Genomic DNA, 26,839 nt, shown 5'->3' on the forward strand with positions numbered 1-26,839 from the left:
ATTGGTGCAAACACTTGGTCAGCATAGTGAAAAACAAAGAATTTGCCTGCTGAGAGCTGAAGAGAGGGGGAAGGGACAAGGAGCAACCCAGAAGTCAGAATGACTTGAGCCCAGTACTTCTCAAAGACACGACAGAGCATGAAGTGCTAGGCAATGCCTGAGAATGCTAAGGAGCATTATTTTTTATTCTTTTAAATAAGCTTAATTATTTATTTATTGTACATCCTGGCCAAAGTTCCCCTCCCTCCTCTCCTCCCAACCCCTCCCTTCAACCCCCTCCCGCTCTGTTCCCACACCCCTCAATCCACTCCTCCTCTGTTTCTGTTTAGGAAAGGGCAGGTTTCCCATGTGTATCAACAAAACTTTTAAAAAGCTACATCTACCAGTCCTTGCTAGGTGCTACATTAATGAAGGATAATTTTTAGTTTCATATAAACTGAACTCTGAAGAAAGCCAAATAATAGTTGTTGAAATGTGCATTCAAACAAGAGAGCTGCAGAAAACACTTGAATCAAAACCTCTTCATGCTCTCTCTTTACCATGGAAATAAGAAGTGTTCTAAGTATGTGACAGTATGCCCGAGTACCTGCCTTTCTTGCGGTGTTTTACTCACAGGCAGAATCCCCTGGGGTGATGGAATGGTGTTCATTAAGGGTGATCAGCTCTAAGCTGGCAGAGGCTCAGAAAAGAAATAATAGAGTTCCTAACAGCAGAGCCTGTTGATATGGAGAGGAGATTCGGAGGATGCCAAGAGGAAGGCTTCAAGTAGGAGGGTGAGTGGAAAGGCAGGAGCTGCTGCACAGCTCCGAAGGACTGGTGAGTGTGAATTAGAGAGCGACTTGCATTCTCCTGCCAATTAAGTGCTTACTATTATGAGAGCAGAAAAACTCTTCAAAATGAATAAATGGGTTAAACAGAATGGGGATTACCATTTAAGTAGAGCATTCTAACTTTGCTTCAGATCATGGGAATTCGACAAAATCACAAAGGAGAGAATTAGCTGAGCCAAACAGTTTAATTTAATGGGAAATTTATTTCAGAAGAGAAGCTGAGGAAAATTTCTGGAGTTAAGCAATGACATTTAGAATTAGAGGCATTTGTGTACAGAGCAATGTCCGTGGATAAAGTTAAGTAATAGGAATGTTCAGAAAGACCTAGAAAAATCTCCAGTAGAGACCTCGGGCACTTTATAAGGACGAACAAAGACAGATGTAAGCTCTTCATAGGAAAGAACTAGGATGGTAGAATTTGACCTAAATGAAACCACAGCATTACTTACACACGCTGCCCGCCTGGCAGTAGAGGAACACAGGTGTGTACATTCATAGTCACATATAAGTGCACAGACACATGTATACACAAATGTACACATGCACACACATGGGCATCTACATATATATACACATACACACTGCTTCCTACCTTAGAAATCCCCCCAAGATCATTGCTCTTTTAGGATAATTAAAACATACATTGCTGCCCATCACCTGTTATGGATTTGTGTATATTATGGATTGAATAGAAAAATTAATATTAACTGACATGTCACTTGACTGCAATGTGTATTTCATCAAGTCAGGAAAAGGGTGATTGTTAAAACGAAGCACTGTAAAAGGTAGAGCTCCAAATTATACCCCACACCAAAGACGCTCTTCCGAGAGGAAAAGCCGAATTCTCAGACTGTGCTCTCAAAAACAAAGAAAAATTGTTATAGAGTCTGAAATTTAAAATATATTCCAGAAATTAAATTATATACCAAAATATTTTCTCAGAATATAAATGCTTTTTAAGCATTTTAAAGGATCTCTAAAAAAAAAAAAACATAAAGTAGAAACTTTCCAATTATAAAATTTCCTCAGAAAACCTCTATTGTGCTTTTAATTATTTGCTAATTTGATTTAAGATTTTTTTTTAACAAATGTAAGTGGCTAGAGTTGTCTTTTTTTTCATTTAAATTTCATAAGAAAGATTCACAAGGCACATTCCCTCACTAGACTCTGTGTGGCCTATTTATTCGAAATGCTTCATTCCATATGGATTTCTTCTCTTTTATTTATTACTTCCAGAAAGGATTTTCTCTAATAAGTTAGCAACTCAGGGGCAACAGATTTGAATTGCAAGCCTTCAATCACAGTCCCACATCTGCCACCTGCCACCTATCTTCTAGAAGTACCAGAAAAGCTCAAACTTCCATGTGGACAGGAGCTAATGCCATGTGAGCCACAAGCAGGTGGTCCACAGAGGTCAAGGTTAAAGTTCATGGAATAACTTAGAAATGGTACTCAGCTTGGATCTCATTTATGAAGCTTGAGAATACACCCTCTAATTAGAATGCAATTTCCAAAGCAGCCACTCCCTTGACTTTCCAGGACTACGTTTCATTCTCAGCAAAGAAAAGTAAAAACAGCCTCTTCACATTGCCAGATAACAGACCATTATAAATTATGCCTTAAACATCCAATAAAGAAGGCAGCAGGCATCCTGAGCAGCAAAGACAACACGTGAGCCTTCCGCCTTCAGAAACTACCCTCAAGAACAGATAAAGAAAACTCAGTCCGATTCAACAGTTACTCTCTGCACTTTTGACTTTTGTAGCTGAGCTATCCCATGGAAGGTTGGAAAAACAAGTGGGTTGTGGTTTGAAACAGTTCCCACACTCCAATCGTCCTCTTTTTTTTTTCCTGATGACCTCTCCATCCAGCCACCCCAGCACTGTAGTGGGATCTCTCATATCAGTTCTGTGGGAGCCAGCTGTCCTGTTCTTCCACGGTGCTCAGGGAGCCACACAGGACTCCTGGAACAGGACTGAGCCAGGGCTGACTCACTGCAGATGTTCCCTTCCAGCCCCATGGAGTTCTGAGGCACAGTCTCCCTTTCCAAGGCCTATTGTTATTACAAAAGATCTGCTGAGCCTCCAAAATGTGCTGAACAGTAAAGCAAGACGAAAACAGCCTTCTCACCTAATATGGGAGGCAAAATTTGAATTAGGCAGAAATGGCTGAGGACTCTATTGGGAAAGGCCAAGATGGAAAGGCAGACAGACAGCTACATGGAGTTCAAAATCAGCATGGACTAGCAGATGCTACCACAATCACAAACTTCTTCATGCTGTCCAGAATGGAGTCGTGTTTAAAATGCTATACATTGTTCCACTTTAAATGTTTCTTATACATCCAACAAGACAGTCATTGTCTGGAAAAGTATGATTGGGAAAACAGCAGCAATAAGAGATCTCGGAATTTTTAATCCTCATTCAGAGTCAGATGTTCACCCCAAATATTTGGAAATGCTTGCCAGCTCAGGTTTCCAGCAGCATTTCGGGATATGGCCATTATTTTCACATATCTATTTATCTGCCAAAGGTCTCAGCAGCAGGCTCAGAGGAGGTGACAGATCTCCAGATCTCTACAGTCTTTCTGCGGACATTAGTAGCAACCTAAACATTTGTTCCAAGATGCTCCAGCGTCCCATGGCACACACTGCATCATTATCTCAGTAAGGAAACTATTTCCTGCAATATGTCCACTTAACCAGTAAAGACAATGGAAAGAGTAATTCACTTTAAATCCTGCCTTTTTAACAGTATGAATTCTGTGTCTAAAGTGAGCTCTACCAAGTTGCAAACAACTTTAACACTAATTAATTCAATTCACCAAATCCTTATGCAACACAGTATTTGGGATTTTGTCTTAAGTGATCTTATTTACCTTTTGCTGTGTGGGCTTTGGGAAAGCAGATTAGAGAAATAAATCAATTACATGGAACACTTACAATTCTGTTTTCTACACAAAGAAACATTGGCAGGGGGTGAGAAGGAGGGGTAGGGAGGAGGGAACTATACATGTCCCCAATAAGTGGAATTTAAATTCTTTCCTATGTATCTTAGTGTAAAGGCTAGTTGCTAGGAAATCACAAGCAAAATATGACAGCATCTCACCAAACCTTATGTTTCCCAATTGTAGAGTCAATATTTTGATAAAAGATGGCCAATATATGCTGAGGGATAACTGTTTACTTGAAATACTATTTGATTTTTTGAAAAAGGCTATATTAATTCTGTTCGTCATTAATTTCTGAGTTACATTTCCTTCCTTCCTATTGCCTCACCAAGACAAAAGTATCTCAAATCTAAAGTTAAAGAACAAAAACTCATTTTAAGAGCTTTTGTAAAACAGAAAACTATAAATGTCCTTCAACAATATTTTTACTATTATTGTTAATTTCCTGCCAAGTTGGTCTTTTTCTAGTATTCAGTGAAGGCTGGGAACTGAGCATTCTAGAGAAGAAAGGAATGTCAAGAGTCTTGAGAAAAAAAAAGTAAAACAAGAAGGAATCTATATTATGAATTGTCTGGATTCTCTGTCCACTCTGTCATACTAACACTGAGATGCAATAAACTACGAGCAAGAATCCAGAAGATTTCCTTCCATGCTTTTGTGGGTGTGTAACTTTACATTCACTCCTTTGCTAAATTCTTTTCATGGCAAATTCAGTTTGAAAAGTCCAGGAGGACTCAGGGACTGGACATAAGTTCCAGAGGGTCTAAGGCAGAACCTCATATAAAACTCATGTTCTGAGCACCACCCAAAAGATACCAGCATTTCAGAACATTCTCAGGGTGAAATAAATACACCAATGCTTTATAAATGCTCTATGAATTAACCAGGGGAGGAGGGGAGAAGTATGAAAAAGACACAGATAGTAATATAAAAACAGGTTTGGTACCACTTGCCAAATGAATAGAGACCACATGAGCACTGTCCTTTAGATCTGATTTTGTTTTCTTAGTTCACAGTCCAACATGTACTTAAAGATGCCTGATTTCCACTGAGTCCTCACTGAAGAAAGAACTAACTTTGACTAAATCTAACTGTAGGGTATAACATTTACAGGGCAATTCTTTGGTTCTAAAGAAAGTATGGAAGCATATAGAGTATTTACATACTAGTTTTAGCTCTGATTTTTAACTCTGATGCTTTAGTACAAACAAAAACACTTTCAGATTTATAAATGTGTAGCAAAATAACTTGGGAAGGTAACTGAAGGTATAATATCAAAGTCATATCCCTGAATCACTCAAATTTTCTCTTAAAAAAATACTTACTTCTGACTAGTTCACCATCTGGAGGATTTCCCCAAATGGACTGGTCCCTCATCAGTCCATACATGGAGTGGCAACTTGTAGCTTGACTTATATCTTTCTCAGCATTGTCCTCATTACATTTCTCTGAAAAAGATTAAACATTTATTACCAATTGATGAATGCTACATGTATTTTTTGTTTTCAGTTTTGTTTGTTTGTTTGAGACAGTATCTCATAGAACACAGGCCTGGAATTCATGATGTAGTTGATGATAACTTAAAACTCCTGACATTCCTACCACTACCCCCCAACTGCTGGAATCATGAGTGTATAGCACCAAATATAGCTGAATTTTTTGTACTACTTCCAAGTCTGCCACAGCTTAAGAAAATAGAATTATACCATTATTGACTGTTTCATATGTTTTTGGCTCAATAACATTTGTTGAACACCTACTATCTTTTCATCATTAAAGAAACAAGCTCACAATAAAATATAATCTGTCAAGATTGTAGTAAATAAATTTTAGCATGGTAAGTGATCTGTCATCATAGAGAAATGTAGAAAGGTTACATCAAGGATGAGGGTGAGTGAGTCCATACAGATAGGGAGCGGGTGAGACAGAAAAAGCATCAGAGAAGAGACTGCAAATGATTGATGGAGATAAAAGCCAGACCACAGCTGAATGAGGAGTGACTGGGCAGTCAGGACACAGGAAACAAGTACAGAGTTCTCTCTGTAGAAGCGGAAGGGAAAGTCAAAGAGCGCACAATGCGTCCTCAGAGATGGAAGTATTTAGGATGAGAGGTTGGTATGTAGGATCCTGAGTTCTCAGGTGAAAAGATAACATGTAAGGAAATGGAATGTCTTGTTGGGAGCATAAGTCAAGCAACACACAACCTATAACACAAGGCAGAATGCATGCTATGAAAGGTCCAGAGTACTAAAAGGGTTCAAAAGAAAGGGGGAAAAAAATCTCATCAGGATTCAGAGATCAAGAAAGACACTTTAGAGAAAGGAGCACATTGGATGGTTTCTAAAAGATGAGAAGAACTTCAAAAGTCACATGGGAGAAAGGTGGAAGAACAGCATGGGAAAACTCCAAAGCAGACACTTGGGCAAAGGTCCCAAATCCAGGCTATGAAGTGGTTTCAGAGGTTCAGGAGGCGAGACTGTAAAGTTCTCATGAAGCCATAATGTGTATATTTGAATGCCAACATGGGAAATTTAGACTTAATTCAAAAACAAGATGAATAAATCACAGTAAGCATTGAGGCTTTGTGAAATGCCTAAGCAAAGCTATGTATTAAGGAGAGTAATAAACAGGTACATCTGTGCTTCTCAATCCTAATTGGCTGGAGAACATTTTTGAAAAAGCAGATTCCTAGGCCACAATGAATAATTCTATTTCATTTGAGGGATACAGAGCTATTCTCAGGGTGATCCACTGTCCCTATGTCCTTTAAATGTTCACTTGATATCTGATGTGTGCGATAAGAAGAGGATGAAGAAGAGGAGAGGTAGGAAAGGGGTGGGAGAGTCAGACAGACAGACAGAGACTGAGACTGTTGAATTTGAATGCTAACTGCTCTCATAGGTTCACATGTATGAAGATGTGAGCTGATGGAGCTACTTGGAAAGCTCTGGAAACCTTATGAAATGTTCTGAGCTCTAGTCTCAGTGGAGGAAATGGGTAACCTGGGGTAGGCCTTGAGGCTTTATAGCATGCCCCACCCACCATTCCTTCTGCTTCCCCAGCACAGATGAAATGTATCTAGGCAGCTTCCTGTTTCTGCCACAGCGCTGTCTCTGCCTACTACCATGTCTTCTATGCCATGTGGGACTGTATTTCTCCAAAATAAACCTTTCCTCCCTTAAGATGTTTTTATCAGGGTATTTTTATCCTAGCTACAGAAAAGCATGTGGGCCCTGAAACGGAGACTTAGTGAAGTTCAAATAGACACTGACGAGAGTTTAACTGAATAGAAAAGGAGGCAGATGTAGAAACTAAGGAAGGTTGGCACAGATAAATATACAGGGTTAGGAATGCCTTTTTTTGTTTGTTTGTTTTGTTTTGGGGTTTTTGTTTGTTTGGTTGTTTGGTTGGTTGGTTTGGTTTGGTTTTGGTTTTTCGAGACAGGGTGGAATGACCAAATTTTTAAGCCAGATTTGATGATAAAAGGTTGGAAGAATGGGAGAGTAACTTATTCATTATGTACATAGAATACATGTGGTGGATTCAAATGTTCATTCATTTCATTGGGTGATGTTCATACCTTGAAAGATAACAAACACATTACCCAGCCTTCATGTAGTTCATAGTCTAGGTGATGAGTTCAGTACTGACTATCTGAATGTGCAAATCAGAAAGAAAGGTATAGCTAGTCTGTAGGAAGTGGGTGAAGTCCTGAATAAATGTGTACTGCGGGACATGAGCCAGCCATGTCAAGGACCAAAGCCTCAGACCCATGGGGATTTGGCACATTCCACACCTCCACACCAGATGAGGCTCAGAGAGATTTCAAAGCCTTCCTCTGGCCCAAGAGTGAATGTTCATAGTGTCTGCAGAAATATGTGCCATATCCTCCCCCTTTACAACCTGAAGACTGCTCTCCTATAAAGACTGCTTCTAGTGAGGTTACCTAAATCTGCCTCCTTGATTCAACTGTATCCATAAAACTCCGCCTCCATGCTCAGCTGTATATAATAAACAGGAGCACCGAGGAGCTGTGGCTTCTCCATCGGAGAGCCCAGCACACCCGATCCAGCTGTTCTGTGTGCACATGTGTTTTGACTTTACTTCGTTCACTTGCTGCCCTAATCAGTCAATCCCTGGAGCCTGCTGGTCACATACTAGGCATCTTCTTCAAGTTCCACTGCTGAAGCATTCCCAATCACTGAGCTCGACAGAAGAGAAAATCTATTTAAAAGAGTCTGTAGCATTAGGAAACAGTCAGAGAAACTACATGATGTCCAGTTATGGAGGCAAAAACACAAACAGACTCAGACAGAAGTTGTCAGCCAGTCTTTTTAACATTTCCAGTAAAAAGGAAAAATTTCTGTCCATACCAAAAAAATTCTCATGTATCATAGAAATTTCATAACAAATTAACAATTCTGCCACAAAGCACATTTCAACACATGAAATATTGATGGGTGTAAACTCAGGACTAAAACCAGAGGCTAAGATTGCTACAAAAAAAAAAAAAATACGGGCCTTCAATGATAAGCACTTTTAGACTGCAAAACCATATTCAAACACCAGTAAAATATAAATTAAAAGCATGTTAAACCAATATGTTCTAGATTTATGTAACATTTACTCAGCATTATCACAGGGAAAATGTAATCTTCACAAGATGTGCTAGTTTCAATTAAAATCTTAACTTTCTTAAACAACTCCAGAATTCTTTACTGCTGTAGTCAACTCAGGCCTTTCTGAGATTATCAGTAAAAAAGGTTTCTGCAGTCTCACTAGTATACATGAACTGGCTTATCGGCACTCCTACATACTCATACTGTTACGTAGCTGGCTGCCGCCAGGTGTCATGCTAGCAGGCTTGATTCAATTAGTAACTTTAATTGAAGCTGAATGAAATTAATTATATAATTTTGAGCTGTTCAAGTTTAATTCCATTAAAATTAATTCATGAAACCAAGGCATTATGAAGCATTGCTGACTAAAAGAAAATAGGTATGAATAAAGCCTCTAGACACACTTGACGCATATTTGAATCATGTCCAATATTCAAGTGCTAAGCACAGACCCTCTCGACTCCTCACTGAATAAATGACAATGCCACGTGGTCCATATACACATGGATTTACAATGATGTGACCTACTCTGGAGTCGGGGCGAGGGGGAAGGGGAGACAGAGTTCTTCCTACCCCAAATTCTTATTTAGAGACAGTTTAACATTTTTAAGGAGTTTTCTTATCTGGAAATTCTAGAATTAGATGATCACTAATGTCCTGAAATCAAAAAAGGAAAAGAAGAACTACCACTCTGTGTCTCATGATATGGGTAATAAATTCTGAGCAGTTCCTATGACATCACAATCACCAGCATATATATCCAACTTTGCCTCCTTTGAAAACTATAGTCTTGGCATGAGAGCTGGTTCCTAGTGAGTCTTGTGATGACCAATTGCACCCAGCCCAAGGTAAGGCCTAGTAAAGGTTCCCAGTAAAAACTTACATTGTCTTCAGCTAATTCTCTACTTGGATAAACTAAACTTCTGTGATCACTTGTCTGCTCTAGGCCCACCTAAGGCATGCACACCATTTACCTGTATTATTTTACATTTCCTAAGCTTCGTGGAATACTAGATATCTACCTCATAAATAGTGGGTATTTACAGGAATCGCTGAAGCAATGGAAGGATGAGAGAAAGAGGGATTCACTGTTGGGAAGAACATTTAAACAGACTCAACCTTCAAACACTTTTCAACTAGCTGTGTCAACCACTCCTCCTTAAGATGAAAAAAATATCTAATAACAGATGAGTATTATCAGTGTCGGAGTGCTGTGCCACTTCTGCATTGGAAAGCCAAGGGTTCAATCCGTTGTATCCTGGATATATGAAGATTTGTGGTTGCAGTTCAGCTACTATGTGGGAGCCTTGTATGTAGACCATCAGCACCAAGCGATTTCTCTAGCATAGGACATCAGTTTGTACCTAGCTGTAAGATTTAACAAATGTTGGACTCTTCTCCTCCGTGTAGTGGATTCTTCTTCTAAGCCATGGTTCTCAGTTTTGGTACTGAGTCAGAACCATGTGGAGAACACTGGCCACATGATGCACAGACCCCCAAACTTAAAATATTTAGTCTAGGTGATTTTGGTGGATGGAAGAGTGATATCAAAATGAAATGTGTCCAAGCTGGGCAGATAAGAAGATCCATATCTTATTACTCATCTCATCACAGGATTCCAAGGAATCAAAAAAAAAAAAAATCAAAGTTTATCTAATCATCTAATTAATACACCTGTATTTAGTTATACTTCCTTGTCAGGTCAAGTATAAAGATATGAAATTTGAATGATTTATAATATTAATCAGTTATATTGATATATGGAATAAAATAAATATATTTTTAGATAACATAAATTGAAAGCCTTTTAAAACTACCATGAGCCAAAAGATTGCAGTATACTTGTGGGTACCCAGCTTTTTAGTGTGCCTCCCCTGCACAGAGAAATGAAAAACAATCTTTGGATAAGCAAGGAGACCATGTCCTGACAACAAATCTCTCAGCCAGGAGACCAAACACACTCACATGAAACAATCAAGCCCCAACAAAACAGAAGGCGATGGAAACTGTCCAGGGTCAGACTTCGGGCTCCAAGGCTGACAGCTGTGTGAGCAGGGCAAGGCACTCACCTCCTCCTCCTCCTCTGTGTGGGGAGATGTTGGTGCTGGGCTGCCAAGGCCTGCTCACACTCAGACTGTGTGACGCTGACTCGGTATAAGGGTGAACAATAGAGTCCAAATATCCCATCCATGCTAAAGGATGGTCAGACTGGAACAAAGGGCAAAGAAGACTTTGTAGACACTGGATTTGAGTTAATTCTTAGAGAAAGTGACAAGCACGAATTAAGTTAAAGAAAGGGTCAAAAGGGGAAAATTAAAGTTCTAAATGATCGATTTACATACACTATTTCTTCCTCCAAAATGACTATCTAACATGATCGATGTCTTTTCATGTTTTTGTTTCTTTTCTAAAGTTCAGCATGAATAGTGATAGGCAGCCTCTTCCAGTCTGAATTGTTTCTGCTGAGGGAGAATGAGAAAAATTCAAGTAAATAGAATTTCTATTTAATTTAAAATTGCATAATATTTTACCTAGCTGGCATTATCCAAATTTCAAATCTTGATAGTGTTACTTATCTCAGACAGTTGGGGAAATCAAATAATTATTTAGTAATGAGAAAGAAAAGTTAATAACAAGAAAGAAAAATCTAAGACTATTGAATGAATTGGATAATAATTCAGGTAAAATTTATATATGTCATAAAACAGCCATTTCCTTGATATGTGGCTTTTTTTAAAGAAAGATAAAAATGCTTTGCTTTGTTGAAAGAAAAAAGTTAATGAATGTTTGCATTTGCAGTACTGTCCTGGGAATCCAACGGACTTTAATACATAAGGTTTAGTTGATTTTCAGAACCATCAGTAGTATAAATAGGAAGAAAACATCAGTTCAGTTTGACTAATGAGAGAACAGCATGCCTTGGAGTCAGATATTGAAATCAAACAGGATGATGATGACAGAGGTGGAGAGGATCTCGTAGTCAGCTGATTCAGTCAAAGAAAGATCATTGCTCACTCAGTCACTCATGCATGGACAGCACATAGGACACGGTCTGTTTGTAGTCTGGGATGTCAGTTAGCTGCTCTTTATGTTGAATACGAACATGGCATCAGGTAATCTTTATCTAGTTTTAGTTCTGTCTTTTGTAGACAGAACTAGTGAGCTCGACACCCTTCTATTAGACAATTACCTAAACTACTAAACAGGGATGTCTCCACCAGTTTATATGCAAGCAAATATGTTATTTCAATAACTGATCTTTTTCGTGTGCGCGTGTGCACAGGAAGATGACATTTTTCCTATATCATTCCTCCACTATATATTTATTTATTTATTATTGGAGACAGGGTCCCTTGCTGAATCTGAAAGCTCACTGTTGGGGTGGCAGTGGCTGGCCAGAGGTACCAGGAACCCTCTTGTGTCTAGGATTCACAAAGGTGTCCCCACGCCTAGCTTTACTGTGGGTTCTGCGCAGCAAACCTCGGGTCCTCGTGCTTGTTCAGCAAGCACTCTGGCCACCAAGCCATCTCTGCAGCCCTAAAAACTGAATGTTTTCAACAAACAGTGATAACAAAAGAGTACAGAATGCTGCTTCACGATCCACTAGGCTTAGCAAAGTTATCATACAAGGGTGTTTGGTTAAACCTTACGACACTCTGAAGTTCTGAACATACATAGCCTTCTAACAAGTAAGAGTAACTCATCATTTTCAATCCTAGATATGTGCGTCCTTCCCTGTCAAGAACAAAGATTAATTTTAGGGTCTCTAGGATAGACATAATACTCCTAATTTGTACTCTGCACTAGAAAAATCCTCAGGAGCACAGGCTTGAAATCAGGGTGCCACCACTAATGGTGTGAGTTCTATGAAAGTCATTCTTTGTTAACATTCTTCGTCTTTAAAATGAGAACAATTACAGTACCAAGAACATAAGGTGATATCAAACTAAACAGAATCATGTCTAGAAAGCAGAGTCTTGTTTATAATAAGGGCTCATTCACAGTAGCTATTACTGGTTTTTGTTTTGTTTTTGTTTTTTTTTTATTTTTTATTTTTACATAACCATCTTTCAAAGTCCTGATATGAAAATATTATAGGGAAGCTGTTGAGTACAATATCCACTTTGTAATCTTTTCCTGAAATACCATAAGCTACTTGTCTGTAGATTGAATAAGGAAAAGTACATTCCTGTAAGAAGTGTTATTTTTCCCCCTTTTGTGGACAAGGCAGTTCTAAGAGGAGGAAAATTTTTTCAAGTCAGTTTCATGGACACATTTAGATACATGAATCAGATTTAGCACTCTGTAGCCACATAGTTGGGTCTTTCTCAGCCTTTTCTATTATTCTGTTTTAATCTTTTCTTCAATTCTACTATCATGTCATCTCAACTATTCTGCCGAACTAGGCAAAGGTATGTGTAAACTCACAAAGCAACCATCCAATATGTTTTCCTCTTGTTATCTGTATGCTATTTGCTTACTTAGTGAAAGTCTAAATAATGATAGAGCTTGGAAACTATCTTTACAAACCCCTCTAGACCTTAATAAATATTCAAAGTACTTACACTTTTACAGAAAGGAGACTACAAACCTTTATGCTTAAATTTAGGGACTTTTACAAGTTAAGCCTCATACACTTCAATTAGGTACTCGATAATCTATAACAGATACAATTTCCAAAATATCTATATTATCATAATTTACAAACCTATTTCCATATGTTCTTTATCTATAACTCTTTTCATGTACAATCCCATTTTATTTTCCATTCAAAATTCAGATAATTTATGTATATTTTAGTTGACAAAATCATAAGAAATCTGATACAAAAATACCTAAGAAAAGTGAAAAATTCTGTGGCTATATTTTTCCCAGAGGCATGTAACCTTTAAAAACAAAAAACAAAGATAAGGCAGTTCTCAGGAAGACCTGGGGCCTGGAATTTCACTTCTTCACTGATCCAAAAGAAAAAAAAAAGGAACCCTCAAACCTAAGGACCTTTAGAAAACAATGCAAATCCAACTTCCTTTGTCCGGTTTTCTCAAGGGATTGCAATCTCCTTATCCAAAAAACACGTTAAGATCGCATACACATCTTAACACACAAACAAGCATATAAATATACTTCCATTATTTTGTAAACACAAAGAAATATGTAATCACAGATAAATTATGAGTGTTTATGGACTGAACTGAATGCTTAAGTCAATTCAAGGAATTCATCATTACCATTGACTCAGCTATATCTAAAATGCATTCCTTCAAAAGGCTTCTTAGGGATTCAGAAGCTTAACATGTGATTATGATCAAAATGGAAAAAACAAAACAAAGCAAAAAAATAAATAAAACAATTTAAATGACATCAACCCACACCAGCTTACCTACTTGTGTGTCTAAAGGAGGATATGTATAAGTGAAATGGAAAATATTTACACAAAAAATAGGAAGAGTGATTGAATATGAACATTAAAAGAAGGTATAAAATGTGTCACTAGTTTAAAATACATCTCAGTAAATGAGGGGCAGAGGAAGGGATACCATACTGTCCACTCTTAAAGGAGGGTAGGTTAGAAAGAAATTTGATAAGGGGAAGAGAATACACTTCCTCTGTCATCTTAGTCTGCAGTACCTTTAGATTCCTAATCCAATGGAGGCACTTGCAACACATCTGACCCTGAGGCACAGAAGCTCCTACTTTCCCAAATTCTCAAGTTTAAAGATGTTTACTCGACCAAGAACCACACCATAGCCAAACATTCAAAGGTTCATGGAATGTAGCATTACTGTCTTAGAGATCTCCAGAATGACTGACTCATAGCACAAATTCAGATAAAAACATTCAATGCCCAGCATCTCCCAAGAACTGGCAAAGGATGCAGACATGGGTCTTTCAGGAGAAAGGAACTAGACAAAGCAGAAGCAGCACTCTACAGCTGGGAACCATTTTCCTCAAAGACCTCCTCCATGTCCAGTTAATGTCACCTCCCTTATAACTTTCACTGGTTTGCTATATTGTGGTGTTCACAAAATTGACTAATAAACAAAACTAAGTGAACTTTTATCTTGGCCTTATGTGACTGTTGTATTTTTAAAATTGTGTCCTGCTCATGCTCATGCTCATGCTCATGCTCATGCTCATTCTCTCTCTCTCTCTCTCTCTCTCTCTCTCTCTCTCTCTCTCTCTCTCTCTCTCTCTACCTCTCTCTCTCTCTCTCTCTCTCCCTCCCTCCCTCCCTCCCTCCTTCCCTCCCCCCCCCTCTCTCATATGATAAATACCCCAGTTCATTCACCAGCTTTACCTTCAAGTTGTCTTTATGGGCACAGCAGTATTAACCTTACCTAGAAGACCTCCTGTTAAGGCAGCACCCTAGTAACAGACTGCTGAAGTCCACAGACATGCTGTTCCTTACTTAACAGTCTATGAGCACCGTGTAGCATGAAATCAAACTCTGCCATCTTCCCCTGTGTCAACATGATGATACACACTCATCTTTAATCTTGGCAAGATCACCTTTCTTTTCTTTGTTTCTCCTTTTCAAATTACTATTACTGTGGACTACTTGTACAAAGTGATGGGTTTCATTGTGACATTTTTACTCATGCACATAGCGTACTTTAGAATCATTCTTTCAGTGGTCGCAGCTTTAAACACTTTCTGTTAACTCCAGGTTATTTGATCAGGACCACATTCCTTTTCTGGCTCTTGGTCAAGCAATGAACCCTTATTTGGCACTTTCACAAGAATGAAGGCCACTGGAACTCAACAATGAACCAAGGGGGTTGTTTAATCTGTAACAGCATTTCAAAGCTAAGGAGTCTGACTTTGAAGTAAACAAGTAAGAGAAGACAGAGTGACAGAGTGGGCCATTTCAAGTGTGATAAAGACGCAAATAAAATAATGATGCATGAATTAAAAGTATATTGAAATTGATTTCTTACACTTCAGAATAATCGATAGGGATTTGACTGAAACTCAGGAGGTACAGCCAATGCTAATTCTCATAAACTTCTAAACCAGAAGCCTCTCAAATAGTTCACTAACCCCGCTTTGGGACCCTCTTAGCCCTAACTCTGACATGCTACATTTGTTGAATTCTCCATTAAGGCCACCAACCCATTTCTATCTGGTTCTGCAATCTTTATCATCTCTCTACCTTTCACACTTTCAGCAGCTACTGTGTGGTTCTCTTATCCTAGATACATGTGGGCCTATTCTCCTTAGCAATGGAGACTCAAAGTTTTCCTAAATCCCTCAGCACCTTCAACTCTTCCTGCCTATTTGCCTACTGAAGTCTGCAATCTTGGACAACGGCAGGAACAGAATCATCAGCCACGTTTTATTTTCCAGTTTTTCTCATGCCTTAAGCATTTATCAGTTGCCATTCCTGCTAGTTATAATTCCCCAACTTCTCACAAATCTACATGCACTGCCAGGGCATCTATCTCTTTCATTCCCAAACAGAAGTACTTTCCTCTCAGAAAAACTTGACACACTATTCCTTAATCAAGAATTGCACAGAAACTGTATTTTCTGTTATCAAATTATGCTATTTGTTTTTATATGTCTTATATGAAAATTATGTTAAGTATTTGTTTGCTAAACAAACAAACAAACAGCAACCACAACAATAAGAATTGCTTTCTACACTTCATATTTACCAGGCCCAGAGTTATGTTAACATCTTGCCTACTTCAATGTTATCAAATCCTATGCTGCTTTCTCATGCTTTATAACTTATCTTACTTCTTATTGAGAAATGATGTGAAACCTTTCAGAGCTTATAACTTGGATAATAAAACAAGATGCAGGTTTATGTTCATAAATGCTCTAAAGGTCAGACATTGCTCCATCATGAGAAGAAATAGGAAAGCTACGTTTTGGGTAGAGAAAGTAGAGGCAAGCTGGCTCCTGGGCACTTCATCACCTGCCTCGGAGTGCCTGACACCTGCTCCACCAAAAGTTGTCTTATTTTGAGTGTCAGCTCTTCACAATTCAAAACAAAATAAATCAGTAAATAAATAAATCCCAAGGTCTCTGTTACACATTCTCCAACTGAGGTCACTAGCAACACTACTGTAGTAAAACCAAACAAACCCTTCTTGGTATCCTGAGAGTTTCTCCCAGTTGAAAAAAGATAACTTCCAAAATTAGACCACTCATGTGACAACTAATCTGTCATGTGTTCTTGTTGTAATATTTAAATGTTATGTAAATGAGGACTGCAGTTCCTTCCAGCAGACTTATCACACTCCTTCACCAGTGTTCATAAGCCTTATGGGTAGAGCTATGCGCGTAAGCATTCTTTTTTTTTTTTTTTTTTTTTTTTTTTTTGGTTTTTCAAGACAGGGTTTCTCTGTGTAGCTTTGCGCCTTTCCTGGGACTCACTTGGTAGTCCAGGCTGGCCTCGAACTCACAGAGATCCGCCTGCCTCTGCCTCCCGAGTGCTGGGATTAAAGGTGTGCGCCACCACCGCCCGGCTAGCACGTAAGCATTCTTAGTCATTGTGGGACCATGTACATAGCAGACACATAAGACACTTGGGGACAGGGTTTTCCCTTTCAAATGTCAATAATAAAATGTAACTGCTAGCACAAAACTCATTTCCAGCTTCATTCCTGAGACTACAAAAAGACTGAGCAGAAAGGCACATGTACATGAATCATCTTTCTTCAGATCATGTGGGCATGAATCTGAAAAACAGAAGTAGATTGCAAGTAGAAACCACAAGCAAAATTAAAATAGGGTTAAAATAACTCTTTTCGTAGTAGTTCCTGCCTACTGGACTTTGAGTAGTTAGAAATAGAATCTATAAACTAGAACTCATAATTACTTCAGAAGCTTAATGTTGAAGAGCTTTTCCCCTTCAGGATGTACATGCTAAGGTGAAAAGAAGAGCTGGCCCTTTAACCCCCTTCCTAAGGAGCTACTGTTACCTGTTACTGGCAAGAGGGACAGAGTGGGAAGGGAGAGGGAAGGAAAAAGGAGCGAGACAGATCTAAAATTCTGCTTCACATATCCAGTATCTGACTGGAATAGCAGGGCTACAGCCTCTTCAGTCTGCCCCCAATGAATCACCAACTTTAAAAAATGTCCCAAAGTCTAGAACCAGGCAGTCCACAAACAGTGGTCTTTTAACAAAAGCTGAACACAAAAATATTTGGGGACTGAAACAGAACTCACTTGATTTAGCTTCTGCCTTCATACAAGAGAACACTGACATTATCTCATGCAGTTAGATGGAATTTTCCCCCCTGTTGTTTGTTATTGTTCTAAACAATTTTCCATTTTCAAATGGCACAACTTTAGACTAGGTCAGTATGTTTCCTTATTTTTTTTAACCCAGCTTTTTATTACTATAAAAATATAATGCTGGTAAAGTGCACTGTTATTTGGCTTTCTTTCCATGAAATCATCTCAATCAGATCCAGGAAATAAGGTTGAAAGAAACAGGAAAAGTCCTAACACGCCCCAAAATTCCACAGCTTCCCTCACATCTCTGTAAAGGTCACTGGATCATATATATCAAATCCTTGAATGCAGACTGACCAAACAAAGCAGCCGTCACTCGGCTGGCATCTCCACCTGCCTGTGGCAATTTTTGCTAGCTCTGGAGCTCTCTGTGGCTGTCTTTCCTCCCTCTCTTTGTGCTTCTCCTCTACCAGCCTGGAATGGAGATCAATGAGCACAAACACAGTCCCTGCACATTTATTTTCGAGATATTTGTCCTTTGTCCCTTTTTCTCCCTTTGCTTATGAAATCCTGACAACGTCTGACCCTATGCCAATTCCCAAATCCATTCTCTCTGCTTCTGTTCCCAAGGCCCCACATGTTTCTTTCTGAGAAGGGCAACCAACCATGCTGATCCAAGTCCAGGAGAACTCATGCCAATCATTCTTAGCTAAGCCCTCGGCCTAACAGGGCAGCCTGGGCTTTGCATCAGGCTGATTCCCTCTTGAATACTTTCCTCTTTCAAAATTTCCCACAAATCTCAAATGTCTTGACTCATCCTCCTCGCCCTTGCTCTTTACAAATGGTATCGTCTACTTTAATGAGAAGACCTAGGCCTTCCATAGTCTCTTTATATCAAATTTTCTCCAGATTATAGCTTAATCCTTTTTTCCCACACCATTTCAAAGGAAAACATTTCCAACTCTCTAAAGCCTTTCCAGAATTTGACTCTTTCAGCTCCAAGTGCTCACCACAACACATACCCAAACCAACCCAAGTTGATCCCTCTGTCCTGAGCTTTCTTCCCAGTAAGGTGTCATGCCATCCACTACCACCCTGATAGGGAATTCCTCATCTATGACTCTGACAGTCACCTCCACCTAGTTACAAAGCCGGTTTCCAGCTACTTATTGGTGACTATGAGTAATGCTAAGCTCCCTGGACCCAACATAATCAAAACAAAGACTTCAGGGCTCCTACATGCTGCCATGCTAGTGACAGAGCAAATCTATAGACTGCCTTAAATTCCTACCTTTTCAACAGCTTCTATACTACATATAACATAAATACAACAATAATACCCATTTACTTCACTAACATGTGTGAAAAATGCACTTGAAAGCAAAGTAATCAAAGGTAAGTAGACCCAAGGAGCTCTGGAAGGTAGGCAAGTGTCTACCTTCCTGCTTACACTGCTGTGCTTAAATCTGTTTCTTCAGTGTCTCCCTCACCGGTGCTGTCCTAGGTCTTCTACTCTTTTCCAGGCCATCACAGTGACTTTCTAGACAGTTGCCACCTCTACTCCTGCCCCTATCTCCAAAATCACCCTTTGAACTGTTCAGGCTTATTCTCCTAAAAATGCAAATTATGTCTTCTGCTTTCTTCTCCTAAGGAACCTTCAATGGCTCACTAATACTAACAAGAAAAATGTACATGTTCCTCAACAGAACAATCAAGTCTCCTGACAGAGACTGTAACCAGTCTGTATTGTTGTTTGCACTGTCATTTTCTGCTCCTTCACAAAGCCCATGTAATTATCTGTCTGGAGCCTCCAGCGTTCTGTGATCAACCCTCCCGAGTGAGGCGTGCGTCCTACCTTCTCAGCCCTGAGTCCTACTATCATGCTTCCAAGCCCAAGTTACATTAAATTTTCTTGAAGATTTTGCCAAATCCCCAACTAGAGATGCTTTGTGTCTTCCAATTTCTGTCACTGAAGTTCTTTGTGCCTCTATAATGGTACCTATTTTTCTTTTAGCATGCTTGCCATTTGCCCAGTTCATACCAGCCTAAACCATAAAATATGTTTTTGTCCTATTGTTCAATTCAGGCACTTCAAACTCTCCAAATACTTTAGTCAACACATAGGTCTATCCCTGTAAACTCACTCCTTCCTTCTTCTTTCCTTCCTTCTCTTTCCTCTGTCCCTTTGTTCTTGGAATTTTTTCCACTCTGCATTCTTTGGCTCATTTAGCAAAGGGGAAGACAATGAAACGCTGACAAGCTTTGCCCTCCTAGAGCTAAAGTTAAAAAATGAACATCACGCCGGGCGTTGGTGGCGCACGCCTTTAATCCCAGCACTCGGGAGGCAGAGGCAGGCGGATCTCTGTGAGTTCGAGGCCAGCCTGGGCTACCAAGTGAGCTCCAGGAAAGGCGCAAAGCAACACAGAGAAACCCTGTCTCGAAAAACCAAAAAAAAAAAAAAAAAAAAAAAAAAAAAAAAAAAAATGAACATCACGCCCTTCATACATACGAAAGAATTAGGACTTCTGGTTTCATGGTGCTTAAAAATGTCCCCACATCCCCCTTCAAATCCAGACAAGTCCCCATCCATATCCGTCCTTTTCTCTGTCCTTCTTCAAGCATATACATGAGAAGTGATGTAAAAGATAATGGGTTTACTTTTATTCTTCATTATTTGTCTGTGGTTGCCAATGTTGTCATACTATGTTGTCTGGGATTTATCATAAAAAAGCATGAAAGTCTTAATAAAATTTATTGCCAATAATTTTTGGAGATTTATTAGGGAGCTAATTATAATTTACCACTATTTATAGGGAAAAACATAATCCAAGTTCCAAGGGTTCAGCATACAAATGAACAGAACTCATGTGAAAGCTGAGGGCTGTCTTCTGTGTCTTGTTATGGAGTAGTTTCTCCAAGAAGCTATGAAGGGATGCAGGATAAGGATTTCTACCTAGGTGGCAAAGGGAGTGTTAGGATCCTGTTCACTGTGGAATGCTTTCAATTTTCCTCTTCTATCTCTTTTTATAATACTTAAGACTTCCTTTATTTTAGAATATATAATTTTGAAGCTCAGAAGTACCTTGAAAGTGAACCAAAATTTGGGAGAACATCAGTAGAGAGTTTGCATAGAGTAACAAAATTTAAATTTTGGACTTGTTTTTATAGTTTTTGGAAGAGTCTCTGTTCTACCTACCCCCCAACCCCTTCATCCCTGATTATAAAAGAAAAGACTTTTTTTTTTTTTTTTTTTTTTTTTTTGGAGACAGGGTTTCTCTTTGTAGCTTTGGAGCCTTTCCTGGAACTCACTCTGTAGCCCAGGCTGGCCTTGAACTCACAGAGATCCGCCTGCCTCTGCTTCCCGAGTGCTGGGATTAAAGCCGCCGCCGCCGCCGCCGCCGCCACCGCCACCACCACCCAGCTTAAGAAAAGACTTCTTAAAAGTCAATATAATGTGTCTTTTTGTAGGTGAAGGCTCTAAATTAATAAGCCTTAGCCTTAGACAGAATCAAGTAGCACCTAGAACGTGTGTAGGTGTAGGTGCAGGTCCATTGGTTTTCTGCCCACAGATTCTGATTATGTACCAGAGTCAAGACAAAATTCCTGCCGGCGCCCAAGGAATAAGGACAGAAGATTTTCTGTCTAAGCCATTACTGAACTTGAGCCAGGCCATTCATTGTCGTGGGAATGTGATTTCCAGTGCCCTGTAGGATGCTGAGCAGGATCCTACCCCTGGCCTCTCTCTGTGCACCAGATGTTGGTAACATCCACTGCCACATTAGGACCACCTAACATGTCTCCAGAGACAGTCAAATGTCTCCCTGGGGGCAAAATCATCTCCCTGGTTGAGAGCAGTGACAGAAGCTGCCCAAAGATAACACATTTTGAGAAATGCCATTTGTAAAAGAGTTAAAGCAACACGAAAGAAGTAGAGAAATTCAGATATGTACAAGCTTCCATTATATAAATTGAAATAAACAGGCTTCCTCCAAAGGAAATCTGATTAGCTTTATAAACTCCTGACAACTCAGCTAAGCTTCTAAGTCAGAGCTCTCCTTACGCAGTTTCAACTTGAAGAGCCTCTCCCTCGCTCCTATTTTAGATTATTTTTAATTAACTTCACTGGCATTTTGCATCCTGCTATGAAAAGTCCGCCTAATAGTCTCAGAGGACTCTCCCTAGAGAGGAGAGTACATTAAATCACACATTATCACATTAAAGTATATACCAGCATTGAGTCCAATGGTCTAGTCTTGGCAAGTGCAGTCGGGTGGGGGTTGGGGTGGAAGCAGACTCAAGTGATTCACAATATCCAGAGCCTATTAACTTCTGCGCATCTGCCCCATGTGAAAGGGTTGTATTGATTCTCAACTTCAACCACATTTATCACAATGGCATACACTTTACAATCTGTGCTCCACCTGATTTCTTGTTCATCTCTGTATGTGGGACAATCGCTGTATGGAGCAAGCCCCTTAGATGCCTTGGAAGACCTTTCCCTCCCCTATAAATAAACAGACTGGAATAAATTATTCCTAAAGATTCTGTTAGGTATAAATCACAAACTTATGAATGAAGCGCTTTGAATTAAAAGGTTCTTTCAGTTACAATACTGCATGATAACAGAAAGCATTCAGATGCTTAATCAAAAAGAAAACGAAATGGCAGTGAGAGGAATCATACATACAAACCCATTTTCTCTTAAAACAAGAACAAGTCTGGCCAAATTTCCTTTCACCTACTAAGGCATTTTACAGGAATTTTGCATGGGAACACAACTCAAGATTTCAGAAGCTAGTCATAAACAGGAAAATCATTTTAAAACACGTTAACTTTCTGTTTTCAAAATCAGAGGTCATATCCAGTCTCCAGGTACAGTTGTTACTTTATCACAACCAAATAAACGAAACCACTCAATTAGTTCCTATAAAATAATGAAACAATACACACGAGCCTCTAGATTTCCAGTAGCCCTAGAGACATCAGAAGATAGGAACCACATAGCAGTCCTTAGTTGGAACTAAGCAGGGTTATCCCCGAGCCCACAAACTCTCCTAGTCCCTGAATCCTACTGCCACATTGTCTGCCACCTGTCCTGGTTCCCACTTACAGCATGCAAGTCCCTTACTCTGTACCACCTGTTAGCACATACCAGGAAGAGTTCTGGTATCTACAATGCTTTCAAAGCAATAGAAAAGCTCTCAGAAGCACAGCAGAAAAGTACAAGTTAGGGTCTGTCCTCTCAGTAAAGACAACCTTTCTAGCTCTATGCTGAAAAGTACAGTGGGTTACTCTGTTAAATTTCCAAACACCATCTTAAAGGACATAAAACTGATTCCAAATATGATTGGGGGTTTAAACCAGATAAAAATCCCTAAAATTACTTCCAACTTTTAAGAGTTATTCCTTGGGTTAATTTAATGGATAGTTCATTTTGCAACACACTGATGTTCCATATATGACCACAGTGCATATAACATGTATGCTTAACTCTGCAGAAGACATGTTTTTTTTTACAAAATTATCTTCTGTGTATGTCCCTAAAGTATTATATTTTTCTCACTAAATTCAATGTACGGAATTTGAAGACAAAGTCTCAAATAACTGAACATCCTACCATGCTTAGACACCATGTTTTGTTCTTTAGAAAGGATAACGAAGAACCCAGTGATGGGGAAGAAGGTAGGAAAATGGGGAGAAGGTTCATTTTCAGATACAGCAGGACACTGGTTTTCCATAGAGAGAATGTGCATGTTGTATATAGTCAGCATTTAACCTCAGGCCCGTTTAGATGCCTTGCTTCTTGTACTCAGATCACGTGATGCTGAGCAGCTTTGTACTGCACAGGTGTACTAGGTGATCACGGCAAGTTCTTCTAGCGGATTTAAGATATCCGTAGCACTAACACTGAAAACTGTGCGTATTAACTATTTCCAAATGAAATTGCTTTCTTTGGGTGTTTCATGTTGATTTTTGGTATGAGCATTGTTGAACAATAGTGATTAATGGCTCAAGTGGGAGTATAAACAGCCTATCAGTGAGTCCCTGTGACTACTGAGGGCATGCCTAATGACAGCGAAGTGACTGTGTTGACAATACAATGTGTGTAAAATGGGCTGCTTCTGAGAAAACATATGTTGATCATTTTTAGTTCCTTGCTTTTCTGCAGCTAATCATTTGAATTCTCTCTGTTTAGGAAAAGAAATGAGTCATTCTTCTAAAACAAAATGATAAACATAACTCAATTTAACAGCCCCAGATGCCAGAACATTTCAATTTAAGCATGGAGGTTTTCTGCTTTTATCTACTATGGCTAGAACACCAACTTCTTTTCCACTCTTAATTTTCTGAAAAACAAAACAACAGAAAACTTAAGACAATATATATTGGAGTCCTGGAGGGAGGGGCAGATTTTAGATATGGTAAAAATCCAGAGGATACAGTTTTGGAGACCTGGGAAGTTAACTGGTGCATGCCAGTCAGAGCTCTCCTCATTCCAATTGTCCTTACAGGAAGAGGTAAGAGAAATGAAAGTCTGGTTCTGCCACCAGTGAGCAACTGAAGTATATAACCTTCAAAGAAGGCACAGAGTTTTAAAATGTTGTGGAAGTTCCCCAGGAGCAAAAATACTGTTTTCCCTTTGCAAGAACACAGAAGAGCTAATTCATCCCTGGAACACTATTCTTTTAAAACATGTTTATTTCAAAACAAAAGTTATTGAAAACATATGCAGGAGCCATTCCAAAAGTAAGTGGTCCCAGAAACCTGGTTAATCTGGTGGCAGAGTATACCCCCACAAGAACCAGAAAGATGAGAAGAGCTCATGCTTGTTCAGAGAGCAGAGACAACCCTGCATGAGAAAATGACATAAGAACTTAAAAGAACTAGACAAGGGTTCGAGACCTCACCCCTACTCCCACCTCCCTACCTCCACCCCAAGAAGCAGCCTAAGAAACACAGAGACAGAAGGTTGAAGTCATCTAGTCATCTTGTTTCTCCCAAGGAAGGGGGAGTGGAGGGACCAGGGACCCCGCCCTCCTACCCGGTTGTTGATCTGGGGCAGGGATCCTTGGGCAAACTCGTTTAAGTAACATGAAGTGTGCAAAAGTTCACAACTACGAGGCTGGACCCCATCTTCAGAGCGCCACCACTACCGCCACCACCCCGTCCCTAGGTGTGCAACCACAGCCCAGAAGCTCGCAGTTTGCGAGAGCTCACTCACCCAGGGCCGGGGAGCCCAGCCGGCCGCCGCCCGCCTCGGCCGCGCACTGCTGCCCCGCGGGCCCGGGAGCGAGAGCTTCGCCCGCCCCGGACATGGGCTCCGAGCCCGCGCCGCGCCGCCGTCTGCAGCCGCCCGCGGGGCGCACGGACCCCGGCTGCTTAGGTGTTGGGTGCAGGAAACTGACTCCTTCTGGCGGGAAAAGCAAAAGGGACACCAGGACGAACTGTTTTTAGAGAGCAGCACGCTGCCGCGCCGGGCCATGCCCTCCCCCTCCGCGTCCCTCCTCCAACTCCACCCCGGGGAAGTTAGGATTTGAAAGCAGCGAAGGGGAAGGTGCGAGCGGGACGCGCGGGGCGGGAGGGGACCCGAACCCCCTCCCCCGACGCGCAGCCTCCACTTACTTCAGCATCGCCCCCGGTCCTGGCCGATCCGAGCCCCTTCCTCCCGCCGCCAGCAGTCAGCGAGGCTAGGGCAGCGGCCCCATCGCGTCCGGGCCGCCTGACGACTTCCCGCCGCCCGGGGCTCAAGCCAGACGTCCCAGTGGCCGCGACAGTGGCAGCCGCCGACTGCGCACTCCGCCCCCTCCCTCCAGCCAGCTCACTCGGGCCAGCCCCGCTCTGGGAGGACTTCAGGATCCACTTGTGCCTCTCGTTCACCCTCAAGCTGCCACTCCTACAATCTTCAAACACTTCTCTCTCTGTGGCTCCCTTTCATCATATCCGGATTGGGGTGGCCTCGAACTCTTGGCAGACAGCCCCGTGGCTGGGGGCGGCTCGACCTGGGTTTGGCCCTGCTCTCCCTTGTGGAGGGAGCTGTCTGGGTCAGGAGGCCAAAGCTGGACAGGCCTGAGGCAGGCTCTCCACTTCAGGCCCAAAGTGGTTTGGGAAAACAGGGAGGGAGCTGGCCTTGGCAGTTCTGAAGTCCCCAGGCAATTCGAGGAAAGTTCCCCCATTTTCAATCTGGCCCATCAAAGAACTATTAAATCTAAAGGAATGCCCCAGGGAAACAACCTTTAAAACCAAGGGGAGGGTGTGTGTGTGTGTGTGTGTGTGTGTGTGTGTGTGTGTGTGTGTGTGTGTGTTATGTGTGTGTGTGTGTGTGGTGTGCTTGCACACAACATGCTCTGACGTTCCTGATAATATGAGCACATATGTATTTAATACCTTGTTCCCAGGGTCTTGTTTAATCTCTTCATCTTCACGTTATTTTTGGCTTCTTTGCTTCAGTCAAACAGGATTCCTGATCTGGTAAAACCAGTTTCAGTTAGACACAGCCACTGACAGCACTCAGGTGTGCAAGGTTAACTTGAGAACTGCCTGTCCTACTCCTGGACGAATGCTTCCTTGAACCTACGTCCTCTGTGAAAAGTTACTGTGGTCACCAGTAAGAAGCTCATCAGCTGTGGGTGTTTAAATGAAATGTTCTGATTGTAGCAGACTCTAAAGGGCCAACAAGAAGGGTAATTAAAGCACTTTAATAAACCTGGCTAATGTTTGTTTTTCCCTTGAGTGAAATGCAGAATTCAGTTGAGCAACTCTCAAAAGAGCCCACCTGTGGATGGCCTGGCTAGGACAAGAGGAGTCCTCAGTGTTACCAAAACTGAAGGCACTTCACCTTCTCTCCAGCCCTGGCATTACTAAGACACCGGGAATGTTGTCTTCAAAAAATGACAACTTAACGACTTTTCAATGGACTGAAGAGATCTGTTTCTCGCCTGCAAAGAACCAGTGTGTTCAAAGTTGCATTCAATTACCCTGAGAAATCAGCCTTCAGAGGTTTGGATTATGCTCCCAGAAAGATAAATGGCATTTTACTCAATGACCTATAGCTAACAGGAATGCCCCCCTCTTTTAATTCAGTTTGGAGATTCATAGATGGTACTGTAAAAGGTGCCTTAACTCTCTTGAGAGTGTATCAAGGGTCTAGACTACATGGAATCTATTTGTTGGGAGCAGGTCAGTTGTGAGCAAGCGAACACCAGCATTAAAGAAAATACGGGGAACTTGATCTCTCCACAGTATAATCTTTAA

At 40.6% G+C, this 26,839-nt stretch overlaps 1 protein-coding gene and 1 long non-coding RNA gene across 4 annotated transcripts in view; one reads left to right on the forward strand and one right to left on the reverse strand.

The window, feature by feature from the left end:
* Positions 1–25,350, reverse strand: part of Mdfic (MyoD family inhibitor domain containing) — an 83,149-nt gene extending 57,799 nt beyond the window's left edge. The window contains exons 1-3 of one of the 2 annotated variants that reach the window (XM_006984273.3): positions 25,211–25,350; positions 24,810–24,998; positions 5,105–5,227 (exon numbers count right to left, since the gene is read on the reverse strand). In XM_006984273.3, the coding sequence (XP_006984335.1) occupies positions 5,105–5,227; positions 24,810–24,903 (217 nt within the window). In that variant the 5' untranslated portion in view covers positions 24,904–24,998; positions 25,211–25,350. The remainder of the gene's footprint in view (positions 1–5,104; positions 5,228–24,809; positions 24,999–25,210) is intronic. The other variant, XM_042272812.2, reaches the window with a different exon arrangement.
* The window catches only part of LOC121827868 (uncharacterized), a 38,656-nt gene continuing 20,972 nt past the window's right edge, over positions 9,156–26,839 (forward strand). Inside the window, exons 1-2 of one of the 2 annotated variants that reach the window (XR_013049673.1) lie at positions 9,156–9,246; positions 26,044–26,294. This is a non-coding gene — a long non-coding RNA (uncharacterized LOC121827868). Of the gene's footprint in view, positions 9,247–26,043; positions 26,295–26,839 lie in introns of those variants that run through there. The other variant, XR_006070173.2, reaches the window with a different exon arrangement.

Source organism: Peromyscus maniculatus, chromosome 3, assembly GCF_049852395.1.
Source record: "Peromyscus maniculatus bairdii isolate BWxNUB_F1_BW_parent chromosome 3, HU_Pman_BW_mat_3.1, whole genome shotgun sequence".
Taxonomy (NCBI): Eukaryota; Metazoa; Chordata; class Mammalia; order Rodentia; family Cricetidae; genus Peromyscus; species Peromyscus maniculatus.